We start from the raw sequence: 14,126 nt of genomic DNA on the forward strand, positions 1-14,126 counted from the left end.
CTAACAAACAATAATCACATTAAGCAGACAGCAGTTGTTATCACAAGAATAAATTATGGCAGAAAGACCAGTTGTAGAAATAGCACAGACAGATGTCACAGGAGTATGGGATGAGTGAAATTTCGAGAATTGTACTGAATCGTGATTGGGATCTTTTATTTACATACTAGTTGCTGTTGTTGCATATGACCTGGACCCTAGAAGATATTGCTGTGTGTGTTTCACTGTCGCTCAAGCACAGCACTGTGGAATGGTTGCAGGGGGGTGCAGTCACACCAGCTTGGCTGAGAAGTTGAACTACGATGAACGTGGGATGGGTGGCCATGCACAGGCAGCAAATTTCACTGTACTGCCAACCATTGGAATCTACACTGCATACTTGGGCTTTTTATGAACATCTACTATGTTTAAACTGCAGTTTGCCTGAATCCATTTACCCTCACAGTCGAACTGACTTTAAAATTGGACAAATACTCAACAATAGCACATATTTCTACAGGAGATGGTAAAAGTCTAGATTGGAGCTAGTGCAGCTGTGTTGTCGATGCTCATCGTGATGTATGGCGGGAATGATGGGGCTGTGTCAGCTGATAGTTCTGAACAGCCAATGAGAGATTAGTGGACAGATAGTATGTTTGGAAGCAAAAGACTGTAACATTCTGACACCAGTATAGAAGCAAAATCCGCTATTCTTTCAGGGAAAAAAAGCTGTGACTCAGGTCCCACCATAACCACAACCTCTGAAATTGCAACTTATTAGGAAGAAACAGCCAAGTACTTCTGATTATGAAGGTATAAGTTTGACAGCTGTCCTCTTAGGATGATGAGAATGATGATGGTTTAAAAAAGGGATACCAAAGACGACAGGCTACCTAAACTAAAAAGGCAGTAAAGATAAAAATTAATGTAAACATTTTCTTTTTGTTTAGTTCTTCTTGTATTATCAAAATACAGTCTGTCGATAAATGGCAAAGTTTAGAATATGTGTATGGTAAACATTTTAGTCAGATACCTTAGGTCAATAAAAGTATGTAATTTTGATTAGTCAGAATACATAAAAAATATATTTTTCCAAAGAAGCCTCTTAAAAAAGTGGGTTATCTTATGCTCATGTAATATGATAAGTCCTGTTTTTAGCAGTTTGTCATCTATTCTACATAAATTCAGTATCGTTAAAAATAATTTTAGCAGCCTTGTGACATATTTGGCTTCATGTTTTACTTTAGTAAAACAAGCATTATTGCAACTCACATAGAATGTAGGCAGATACTAATATGTATGGATTGTTGATACCTTGGATAATGTGTGCAGTAGAATGAACCTCTTGGAACCTAAATGTTTGTCCTTTAAGAAGACTTTAGCTCACCTATACTGAAACAGTGACTCACAATTTGAATTTGATAGAATTTTAGTTGAAAGTAATATTCAGTATTTTTATTAACAAGTTATTTTGTTCAATTATTGACATAGGATAAACACGATGATAAGGATAAAGGAACTCTTTTAAATCCTCAAAAATGATGTCAAGTCCTTGCACAGCTACAGAAAAATTTGGTGCATTTGAATCTTCGTTTTCACCCTTCCCACCACTATAATGTACTTCAGCTTCCTCCTCTTTATGAGCCTCTCGTAATTTAGCTACATCTATCTGAGGTGTGACGGTCAGGATGTCATCACAAGAAGACAGGGCAACATACTGCACTTGATAAAACACCCATGCTGATTTCCCATGTTCCTTTTGAGAAATCAGTAGCTATTGGAGCATAGGCAGCATTTTGGAAACAGTTCCGAACAGTTTGTTAAGTCATAGTGTACCCAGACAGCAATAAGCTTGTGCATAATCTCAAAAATGTTTGTGTTCCTTACTTCCTTTCTATCAAAGAATTAATTTGAACTCTGCACAACCACCATTGTGTACTCTAATTTCACGAAATGAATTATGTTCAGGTACAGAGTTGCAGATGATTTGTACAGTTATCAGAAATGACATAACTTTTCGATGTGGAGGGCATCTGCCAGTGATCAGAGAACAATCTTTCTAACTCCACTAATCTAGGAATCTGAAAGTTCTACATAATAGTTGATATACAGGTTGTCTCTCCTAAGATTCATTAGGCACATTTTCTCTGGTATTTGAGCAAATATTTACAGTTTCATTTTTGTTATGTGTATCTGAAGTCATCCCAAACAAATACTGCTAATCACTTCTTTCATGTGATGTCCAGTGTTGATGTAAACCATTAGTTTGTTTCCCATTAAGACAAAATTATTTTTAAAACCGAATTTTGTATGCCGATTCAATAGAGCAGTCCCAAATTAGTTTACTGCAATATTCATTTTATCAATAGGTGTTACTGGGAGAGGAAAAAATCATGAATAACCGTACCACAGCAACAACTAAGCATTGCTGCTGGATGGTTGTAGCAGTCAGCAAGGGCTAGAATGGTGCTGTTGCTGCTGTAGTACTGGTTTTTTATCATGTTTTACTGTCACTGTTAATAAATACTGATAAAATGAATAATGCACTGGACTAATTTGGGACCACTCTGTCAAACTGATATGACAAGTTCCACTTTAAAAATAATTATGTTTGTAACAGAAAACAAACTGTTTCCATGATACTGGGCATTGCATGAAAGACATGATGGGCAGTATTTGTTTGGGCTGATCTAGCTACACATAGGAAAAAGAAAATTGCAAATAATGGGCAAAACCGAGGAAAATGCATCTATGATGACTCTTAGGAGAGATACTTTCTGTATCTGCTGTCATCCAGCCCTCAGCGGCTCAGCACTGATTTGCTGGGTAAGGGCTTGGTGACCCCGGGATTCCTGAGCTGGGGGCTGGTAAGCGCCGCCAGTCCCCTATCATTGTAAGCTCTGGGCACACTTCAGCGACCACTGTGTGGTGCGGCGGTGGAATGTTGTGTGTCTCAGGGAATGGGGACCTTGGCTTGACCACCCGGATCGCGAGGACAGGATAAACCTCCATTAAAAAAAGCGGACAACCTCTGGGGAATCTGTCGAACCTCAGTTATATAAGGCTTACTCAGGCATGAGGCTCTGTCTGAGTGGACTCTTATTTCCCTAACTGCTTGTGGGACCAAGATGGAACCCTCGAAATCTTCTTCTTCTTCTTCTTCTCCTCCTCCTCCTCCTCCTCCTCCTCCTCCTCCTCCCAGTGGAAAACGTGTACCACCTGGGAGTATTCACACCCATTCATCCAAAAGAATGAGAGAGGTTAGTCCTCCTGACAATAAGAATACTTTGTACTGCAGTAACAGGCCTCGTGGAATCATGAACAACAGTGTGTTTCTGGTGATAAAAAGGAATGAGAGGACATTTGAAACGGTATCCCCCATCTATATCGATAAGGGTTTGGAAGGTCTTGCTGGAACATTAAGATCTATAAACGATTGCGTAATGGCTCATTGTTAGTAGAAAGTAACAGGTCAAAGCAGGTAGACCATCTTAAGAAATTGCAGAAACTGAGTGACTATGATATCATTGTTAAGATGCACACCTCTCTCAACTCCAGTAAGGGCGTTGTCACATGCCAAGGTATCATGGACATAGACATAGCAGAACTGAAGCAAGAATGGGCATCCCAGGGAATAGTCGATGTGGAGCAACGAACGCGCAGGAATAATGGAGCAACTGAAAAGACTGCCACTTTCATTGTCACATTCAATTCTCCAACACTGCCTGAACATTTTGTGGCAGGGTTCCTTCTACTTAATGTTTGGCCACACATTCCAAACCTTATGTGGTTCTATGAGTGCCAGCGTTTTGGCCATACAACCATGAGTTTTGGAGGTGAAGCAATCTGCGGGAACTGCAGAAAAGCCGCTCCTGACGCTGGGACTGACTGCCTGTCTCTGGCAATCTCCATTGACTGCTCTGGGAACCACCCAGTCTGGAGCCGAGACTGCCCTGTTTTTGCTGAAGAACACAAAATACAGGAGATAAGTGATCAAGCAGATCTCCTATGCCGAAGCCGAAAAAGAATATAAGGCAACGAAACCCCCTATCTTTGCCACCCTATATTCTTCCATGGTGTTGAAGCCTATTCCCAAGGCGGACACTTCGACACACTCGATGCCTAGTGTGCCAGCATCCACCAGAGTAAGGACAAAGCAGTCCAGGCAGCTGCACCAGAAAATACCAACAACAGTTCTGCAGCGAGCATCCAGAAGGTACAAGGAAAGCACAGTTCCTCTCAACGCCCCCTTTCCCCCTCATCCTCGAAGGGAAGGGTGCAGTGAAAGGCTCAAGACATTCGGGTCAAAAGCTGTCCCGAGTGCCATCAGATGTCATTCTTTCCCATCTGACTGACGAGGAGGATATCATGGAGTTAGATGCCTTGGATCCAGGCAGCCCCTCCACTCCCCCTTGCCCTTCAAAGTGCTTGACGCCCCCCAACACCTCGTGTAAAGATAGGGGTATATTAAAACCACACCAATGACATGGCTTTCATATTACAGTGGAATGTGAATGGGTTCAGGACTCATATGGGGGACCTGAAACTCCTAGCACTGGCACGTCCCTCGTGCTTTTGTTTACAAGAAACACATTTTAAAGATACAGATGTCCCTGTGCTACAGGGATATACGCTATGCCATGAGGATGACCTGTCAGGGGAAAAGGCCAAGGGAGGTGTCACAGTGTTTGTCACTAATACACACCACTGTTCTGTTCTCCCCTTGGCTACTGACCTGCAAGCAGATACTTCAAATTCATGTGTGTCGAAGGATCACTGACTACTGCAAGATGCACTAGACTCTGAGGCTCTCACGTGTCTTATCGCACAACTCCCGCTACCATTCCTCCTCCTGGGAGACTTCAGTGCCCATCATATCCTGTGAGGCTCGACCAACATTTGCCCTCAGGGTCAGGTTTTGGAGGGCCTCATAACGTCTCACAAGCTGTGCATACTCAACAAGGTACTCAAACATTTCTCTACTGCTGCTGGGTCATTCTCAGCCATCGACCTCTATTTCTGTTCTCCCACACTCACTGACTCTGTTCAGTGGGAGGTCGTTGATGACCTTCATTCCAGTGACCACTTCCCAATCCGCCTTCACCTACCAAATTGCTCACCACTGGAAGTTAAGCCCCCAAAGTGGATGGTCAGCACGGCTAACTGCATGCATTCAGCTAACTGTCTGTGTTTGAACACTGTGACAGCATCCAAGGATGGGTGGACCATATCACACGAGTGATCCATCATGCTGCTAACTTCTTGATCCCACAGTCCTCAGCTCATTTTAGGAGGCGACCATTACCTTGGTGCTGTTCCGCAATCTGGGAAAGGCGTGCAGCTCTTCAACATTCTAAATGGCTAACAACAGCAGACAGCCTTAGGGCCTTTCAAGTCGTGAGGGCCAAGCCTTGACACGTTAGTGAGAGTAAGAAAAGGTCATGGCAAGTGTTCCTGGACTTCATCAGTTGTTCCACTTCTTCTCTAAAAGTATGGGAAGCCATCCAGAAGACTTCCAGTAAATGCAGCCGTCTACCGATAGCAGCAGTGCTGAAGCAGGGGTGCCTCCAAACAACACCCAGAGACATTGCTCAGACACTGGCCGAACATTTGTCACAAACTACTGTCAATACAAGACAGGATCCGGTGTTCTTTCGCTATCGTGCGACTTTAGAGAGGGATCAGTTGGACTTCAGGTCCAACAGTTCTGATGCCTACAACTCCCCTTTCTCCATGTGGGAGCTTGAATTGTCACTGACTGAGATTCGTGACATTGCACCCCAGTCACAACCAAATCTGGTACTACATGCTTCGACTTTGCCAGTGGCATCAAAGGAAATCCTCCTCAAATGTTTTAATCTAATATGTCAGACAGACAACTTCCCCAACTTGTGGAGGGAGGCAATTCTGATCCCTTTTCTCAAACCAGGAAAGGACTGCACATGTACCAGTGGTTATCGGAGTACTGCATTAATGAGCAAATGGTTAACCGTCGTCTGGTCTGGTTATTAGAGACCAGGCAACTCCTTAGCCATTCTCAGTGTGGATTCAGAAGATTTCGGTCCACTGTTGACAACCTGACTCTTGTAGAGGCAGCTATTCAGCAGGCTTTCCTCTGTAAAGATCACTGTATCGGCATATTCTTCAGTATAAGCAAGGTATACGATACTACTTGGAGACATTGTATTCTCGCACAACTGCATCATTGGGGCTTTTGTGGCTGCCTGCCCATCTTTATACGGTCTTTCCTGTCTCAGCAGTTTTTTAGGACCTGAGTTGGTGACACTCTCTCTGATCGATATGAGCAACTGGTGTTCCTCAGGGGAGTGTTTTAAGTGTTACCTTCTTTGCCATAGCCATCAACAGTGTCACATCTACAGTAAGGAGTCCTGTACAATGCTCCTTATTTGTAGACAATTTTTTTCTGTTTTATGTTCCTCCTGCAGTGTTCCAGTGTTGCAACAGTGAGCCGTCAGTTGCAACTTACAGTGCGCTTAGAGGAGTGGGCTACAAAGACAGGTTTTTAGTTAAGTAAGTGTGTGTGTGTGTGTGTGTGTGTGTGTGTGTGTGTGTGTGTGTGTGTGTGTGTGTGCGGGCGGGTGCGCGCGCGCACGCACGCACGCACGCACGCACATTTTAATCGTTCTTGCCATCTTTTTCATTTGCCTGCCTTGAATATGGGGGACAGCATCCTACATTTTAAAGACACAGTGCGGTTTCAGGGTCTCATTTTTGACTCCCAATTGTCATGGTTACCACACCTGTGAGACCTGAAAGCCAGAACTGTGAAGGCACTGATCATTATCAAGTGCCTTAGTTGCAGGTCTTGGGGAATGGCGAGGGTGTGTCTCCTTCAGTTTTATCAGGCTTTTGTGTATTCGGAGCTGGGCTATGGTTGTATGGTGTATGGGTCAGCGAAGCCCTCTCAGTTGCATATCATTGACGCTGTCCATCATGGCAGGATTTGGCTGGCCACAGGTGCTTATCGCAACAGTCGCATACCTATCATCTGTGCTGAGGTGGGGGAACTGCCACTTACCATCCGGCACCAGCTCGTCATGGTGTGTCAGGCGTGTAAATTCCTTGCAGCTCCAACTTCACCCGCACATCATACTGTTACTCGTCAACCTCTGGAATGCCTTTTTTGCAACCATCCACAAGCCACGATGCTGTTTGGGATCTGCGTGCAGTGTGTGCTGGAATCATTCGGTTTGGAGCCAGTATGACCCCAAATCCAGGGTTTCAACCACCTGCCGCCCTGGTTACTGGAGAGGCCCAGAGTGATTTTAGATTTGGTGTGGTACAGGAGAGATAGCACTCCTGCTTCCGTTTTTAATGTGATATTCTCTGATATTTTATCTGAGTACTACAACCATGTAGCTATTTTTACGGATGAGTCGAAGCAGGGGACTCTGTTGGCTGCTCCATCGTTTTCCTGGATCATGTCCTCAAGGTCTGCGAGCACTGGAGCGGATGAGATGTTCTCGTGGTGTTAAATTTCTCATCTGCTCAGGTTCCCTGAGCACCCTTTACTCTCTTCAATGTTTGTACCCAGCAGGTACAGTAACACAGAATATCCAGGATGCCATCCTACAACTACAGCAACTTGGGAAGGGAGGTGACTTTCTGCTAAGTACCTGGGCACATTCGAACTGCGGGGAATGAAAGGGCAGATTGAGCAGCCAAGGAGGTGTGTTGTGATCCTCTGGTATTTCGATGTGCCATCCCCCTGCATGCCACCACCTCGCTGTTGAGGTACAATGTCGTGTATTGTTGGGAAGATGAGTGGCTGGCAGTGACTGTTAACAAGCTCCGTGTTGTCAAGGCCACAACTTAGCCATGGAATACCTCCTTCCAGCCACGTCGGCGGAACAAAGTCGTTCTTACTCATCTTAACATAGGCCATAGCCCTATGACACATGGATTCTTACTCCAGCTAGAGAACCCTCCAATGTGTGGTGCTTGTGGCATGCACATCACAGTGTGCCACATTTTATTGTACTGCATTTTATTTGCCAATCAGTGGACTGCGACGGATTTGTGTGTGATCAGACAAATGTGGTTAGGGTTTTAAAGTTCTGTGAATTGTCCAATATTTTTAACAAGATTGTAGGAAGATGTTTTTAATGTGTCAGAGGCTGGCTGGCTCCCTAGATTTTTGTAAGTGGTCAGCCAGTCACATTTCCCTGTGCTTTGTTTTCTCTGTGTTTTAATTTCTCAATTAGCTCTCTTCCCTCCTAATTGGTTTTAGTGCATGTGAGAGTGCACGTGATAAATAGTGACCGTGTGCTGATTACCTCGCCATCGGGCACCCTTCAGATGCAAACATGTGCACGTGCGTTCGCAGCTCGTGGTCTTGCGGTAGCGTTCTCGCTTCCTGCGCGTGGGGTCCCGGGTTTGATTCCCGTGGGAGTCAGGGATTTTCTCTGCCTCATGATGACTGGGTGTTGTGTGTTCTTCATCATCATTTCATCATCGTTGACACATGCAAGTCGCCGAAGTGGCGTCAACTAAAAAGAACTTGCAATACGGCGGCCGAACTTCCCCGCATGGGGCCTCCTGGCCAACAGTGCCATACAATCATTTCCTTTTTCATTTCACGTGCGCGTGTGCACGAGCGTGCATGTGCCCACACACACACATAAATTAATAGAGTAATTTTCTGAGAAGAGTAAACTCTAAAAATTTATTTGGTAGAAACTGAAAATATGTCTGTGCATATATCATTGTATGACCTATGACAAAGTATCGTTCTAATATTTATTTTATTTTTTGATTTATTTAACCTGAGAATATTAGGGCCATCAGGCCCCCCCTCTGAGATCTAACCCGGCATTCTACATATTTTACATTGCATGTATTACAGTAAATCAATGAAAATATAATGTAAGTGGATTGATAAAAAAAATCTACTCGCCAAGTGGTAGCAGGAGAAAACACATATGAAGGTATTCAAATTTGCATGCTTTCAGAGCCAGTGGCGTCTTCTGACTGAATGGTTGAAGGGTTTCAAAAAGTAATCCAGAACCCCAGGTCAGGGGAGACTTCCTATACTTTTTCTTAAAAATAGCATGACTTCTTTCCTTCTTATCCTGTCTGGTAAGTCTCCCTGACCGGGAGTTCTGGGCGACTTTTCCGAACTCTGCTCATTTCCTAAAGCTCCACCAGTCATTTTCCTTCAACCCTCTTCATTCCCCAGCAACCTTTTTGCCAGAAGAAGGTGCAACTGGCTCCAAAATCTTGTAGATTTAGGTACCTTTATATGTGCGTCCTCCTACCACTGCATGGTGAGTAAAATTTTTATCCATACAATTATATTATACACACATTGAAAAAAGTTTTGCATCCCTTTGGTTCTGGAACCTGTACAGAAAATTGGAATACTTGTTGTTGTTGTTGTGGTTGTGGTTGTGGTTGTGATCTTCAGTCCTGAGACTGGTTTGATGCAGCTCTCCATGCTACTCTATCCTGTGCAAGTTGCATCATCTCCCAGTACCTCCTGCAACCTACATCCTTCTGAATCCGCTTAGTGTATTCATCTCTTGGTCTCCCTCTACAATTTTTACCCTCCACTCTGCCCTCCATTACTAAATTGGTGATCCCTTGATGCCTCGGAACGTGTCCTACCAACCGATCCCTTCTTCTAGTCAAGTTGTGCCACAAACTCCTGTTCTCCCCAATTCTATTCAGTACCTCCCCCTTAGCTGTGTGATCTACCCATCTAATCTTCAGCATTCTTCCTGTAGCACCACATTTCGAAAGCTTCTATTCTCTTCTCGTCCAAACTATTTATCGTCCACGTTTCACTTCCATTCATGGCTACATTCCATACAAATACTTTCAGAAATGACTTCCTGACACTTAAATCAATACTCGATGTTAACAAATTTCTCTTCTTCAGAAACGCTTTCCTTGCCATTGCCAGTCTGCATTTTATATCCTCTCTACTTCTACCATCATCAGTTATTTTGCTCCCCAAATAGCAAAACACATTTACACATTATCCTTGTTTTGCTTTTGTTGATGTTCATCTTATATCCTCCTTTCAAGACACTGTCCATTTCGTTCAACTGCTCTTCCAAGTCCTTTGCTGTCTCTGAGAGAATTACAATGTCATCGGCGAACCTCAAAGTTTTTATTTCTTCTCCATGGATTTTAATACCTACTCCAAACTTTTATTTTGTTTCCTTTACTGCTTGCTCAATATACAGATTGAATAGCATCGGGGAGAGGCTACAACCCTGTTTCACTCCCTTCCCAACCACTGCTTCCCTTTAATGTCCCTCGACTCTTTATAACTGCCATCTGCTTTCTGTACAAATTGTAAATAGCCTTTCGTTCCCTGTATTTTACCCCTGCCACCTTCAGAATTTGAAAGAGAGTATTCAAGTCAACCTTGTCAAAAGCTTTCTCTAAGCCTACAAATGCTAGAAATGTAGGTTTGCCTTTCCTTAATCTTTCTTCTAAGGTAAGTCATAGGGTCAGTATTGCCTCACATAGAGATCAACATAAACATTATTTCCGCCCTTTTTATTGCTCATGAAAACCACATATTGCATGTTGTACCGCCATGCAGTTAGACCTTCAGAGGTGGTGGTCCAGATGGCTGTACACACCAGTACCTCTAATACTGAGTAGCACATCCTCTTGCATTGATTCATGCCTGTATTCATCTGGCATACTATCAACAAGTTAATCAAGGCACTGTTGGTCCAGATTGTCCCACTCCTCAATGGCAATTCGGCATAGATCCCTCAGAGTGGTTGGTGTGTCACGTCGTCCATAAACAGCCCTTGTCAATCTATCCCAGGCTTGTTTGATAGGATTCATGTCTGGAGAACATGCTGGCCACTCTAGTCGAGCGATGTCGTTTTCCTGAAGGAAGTCATTCACAAGATGTGCACGATGGGGGCGCAAATTGTCCTTCACGAAGACGAATGCCTCGCCATTATGCTGCCAACATAGTTGCCATATTAGTCAGAGGATGGCATTCACATATTGTACAGCTGTTATGGTGCCTTCCACGACCACCAGTGATGTACATCGGTCCCACATGAGTCATAATACGATGTCCTGTGACAGCACGAAAAGCATTATTCAACATGGTGGCGTTGCTCTCAAGGTTCCTCCGAGCCATAATCGGTAGGTAGCAGTCATCCACTGCAGTAATAGCCCCTGGGCGGCCTGAGCGAGGCATGTCGTTGACAGTTATTCTCTCTGTATCTCCTCCATGTCTGAACATCATCACTTTGGTTCACTCAGACACACCTGGACAACACTTCCCTTGTTGAGAGCCCATCCTGACACAAAGTAACAAGGCGGATGCAATCAAACCATGGTATTGACTGTCTAGGCATGGTTGAACTACAGACAACCCGAGCTGTGTACCACCTCCTTGGTGGAATGACTGGAGCTGATCGGCTGTCTGACCCCGTCAGTCTAATAGGTACTGCTCATGCATGGTTGTGTACATCTTAGGGTGGGTTTACTGACATCTCTGAACAGTCAAAAGCACTGTGTTTGTGATACAATATTCACAGTCAATGTCTGTCTTCAGGAGTTCTGGGAACTGGGGTGATGGAAAACTTTTTTGATGTGTGTGTGTGTATTACAGTAAGTATGTTATACTAAATTTAGAAAAATACAAATTACAGTAACACGGATAAGAAAAACATACACACATGTTTTTTTTTTTTTTTGAAAGGGGGGGGGGCGGTTACAATAGGGTAGATTTTTAATTGTGAATGCTAGGAGCAGTGGGCAAGGAGAAAGAGATGGGCAAGGAAGGGAAGATGAAAGTGATAACACACTGTTAAAGAACATAAGGGAGGATATGGTGTTGATTCATAGAGAAAGGAAAAGAAGCATAAGTGGGAGAAGACAGGAACGTTAGCCTTGCTTTTTGATGCAAGGGAAAACTGGCCATATACATCAGTTATGGAAAAGTGCATTGAAGATGACAGGAGGAATTTCTTCAACTTTTTCTTGAATGTAGCAGGACTTCAAATTCTATGAAGACTGCAAGGCAGATAGCATCAACAGTAAAGGAGTTTGCCGGTGTTTTTGTTTTATGAACTGGCACAGCTAGGATACTAGCTAAGTGAGACCTTGTGTTTTTATTCTGAATTTACGAAAGAGAGATAATCTTTGAGGCTAGGTACTGGAGTGCTTGCGCACCTTGATTTTTTGATTTGCTTGGATAGCAAAGTGTGTTAACATGCTTCTTCCAGTATTCTGGGAGGAGAGCCTGCCCTAGATTGAATCAGTCTCACAGATTAACAACAAGAGCTAGTGAGATGGCCATCCTTGATTGGGCTTTAAGCAGTTTCCGACATCCAGCTTGGTAAATAATGGAATGGTACCCACATTCTGCCTTAGGTAAACGCTACGTAAATGTTTAGAAAAAACTGTTATCCCACTCGAATGTGAAATGAAGGGGTACGCAAATTCAGTCAGGAGGAAGAGGAGGAGGAGGAGGAGGTGGTGGAGTGAGACGAGGGGTCAGGAGGGGTAGTGTCAGCAAGGGCATCAGACCATAGACTGTCACTAACGTGTCAAAACTCTTATGACAATGCTGACCTTGTAGAGACACTGTATTCTCTTGCAATACATTTCTGTCTGTGTGAATGCTTCCAAGTCTCATTCTATGGAACCATTTGAGGAGGATGATTCCAGATCTTTGACTGATGAATTGCAAGTGCTTTCTTTTTATTTTGTGTGGAGACCTTTAACTTCTGCATTCTATAAAATGTAAATTATTTATGAGTGTTTATAACTCATGAAGAAGACAAGGACAAATTACATTTCTTTGCTATGTTAGACAGTTTAACAATATAGCTGTCTTGTGAATAATAGTGAGCTACTTCTGAATAGCGAGTTTTCTTTATTTACACACCTCGTGTATACAGACAGTATGGCACTTTAATAAACATGCTACAACTAACCACTATTTCTGTTTACTCTATATTGCACATGATGTCTTTCGAGAAGCAATTCCCCCTCACAATAAGTAAACTATGATGATATTTGTATGCTTTATTTTTGCACACCACTCCTCTTGAGAAATAATCTCTCCCCAATGAGTCAGAATGATACTATATAAAATACCTTAAGAATACATAGTACTTGCAATTAGTGGTGCATATGCAGGTACAGTAATCCATACTGTCACATCAGAGAAATACAGCAGTGAAAATAATTTTATATTTTCCACAGTTACTGTGAAACTTTTTTGTATTATTGATATGTGTCACTTAGATTGACAATGACAGCTTTTACTTTTGATGCAGGGAAAACGTTGCTTGCCCGTGCTGTAGCACACCACACAGAATGTACATTCATCCGTGTTTCTGGTTCAGAGTTAGTTCAGAAATTTATTGGAGAAGGTTCTCGTATGGTCCGTGAATTGTTTGTAATGGCAAGGTAAGTTGTTTTGTACAGTTGTGATTTGGTAATTTAGGCGAACAGAATAGATGATGATGATGATTATTATTATTATTATTTTGTTTTTATTCTCCAGGGAGCATGCACCATCCATTATTTTCATGGATGAAATTGATTCAATTGGTTCCTCACGAATAGAATCGGGAAGTGGTGGTGACTCGGAAGTGCAGAGAACGATGTTGGAATTGTTAAATCAGTTAGATGGATTTGAAGCTACAAAAAATATCAAGGTATAATTTACACTGTAATGACTGTGAACATTTTCCGTAACATATTTCTCAATTCGGTGATGCTGACAAAGGAGGAAATAGGTATAATAATCTTTATGAACAGTATAGAGAATTAATGAAATCGGACTCAAAAAGGGAAACAGGCTTGGAGAAATAAAACGGGCAAAGGTGAAAGAGATATTGTTTAGTCAGGGTTGAGGGCAGGTGTGTGCTATAGGAACTAAGGCTAAGTAAATTACTAATAGAGATAAGCTAAGTTACTGTTTCAGAAATAGGTGGGAGGAAATGACGAACAAAGATATTTGGAAGGAAAGGAATGGAGTTTGTCTAGAGAAGTCACAGAAACTGTCCTGGGAAGAAATTATTTGCTTAAGAGTTCAAAAATATTATTGGAACATGTAACAAGAATCCAGGGTCTTGAGTCATGCTGTAGTTACGTTCTGCAACAGGCACTAAGAATTTCCGGCCTGTCTT

General features: G+C 42.8%; 1 protein-coding gene across 1 annotated transcript in view; it reads left to right on the forward strand.

Annotated features, from left to right (window-relative positions):
* LOC124789837 (26S proteasome regulatory subunit 8) overlaps positions 1-14,126 on the forward strand; it is a 32,662-nt gene that overhangs the window by 14,419 nt on the left and 4,117 nt on the right. The window contains exons 5-6 of the mRNA XM_047257333.1: positions 13,269-13,401; positions 13,499-13,652. Of these exons, the coding sequence (XP_047113289.1) occupies positions 13,269-13,401; positions 13,499-13,652 (287 nt within the window). The remainder of the gene's footprint in view (positions 1-13,268; positions 13,402-13,498; positions 13,653-14,126) is intronic.

This window comes from Schistocerca piceifrons, chromosome 3, assembly GCF_021461385.2.
Source record: "Schistocerca piceifrons isolate TAMUIC-IGC-003096 chromosome 3, iqSchPice1.1, whole genome shotgun sequence".
In the NCBI taxonomy this organism is placed as follows: Eukaryota; Metazoa; Arthropoda; class Insecta; order Orthoptera; family Acrididae; genus Schistocerca; species Schistocerca piceifrons.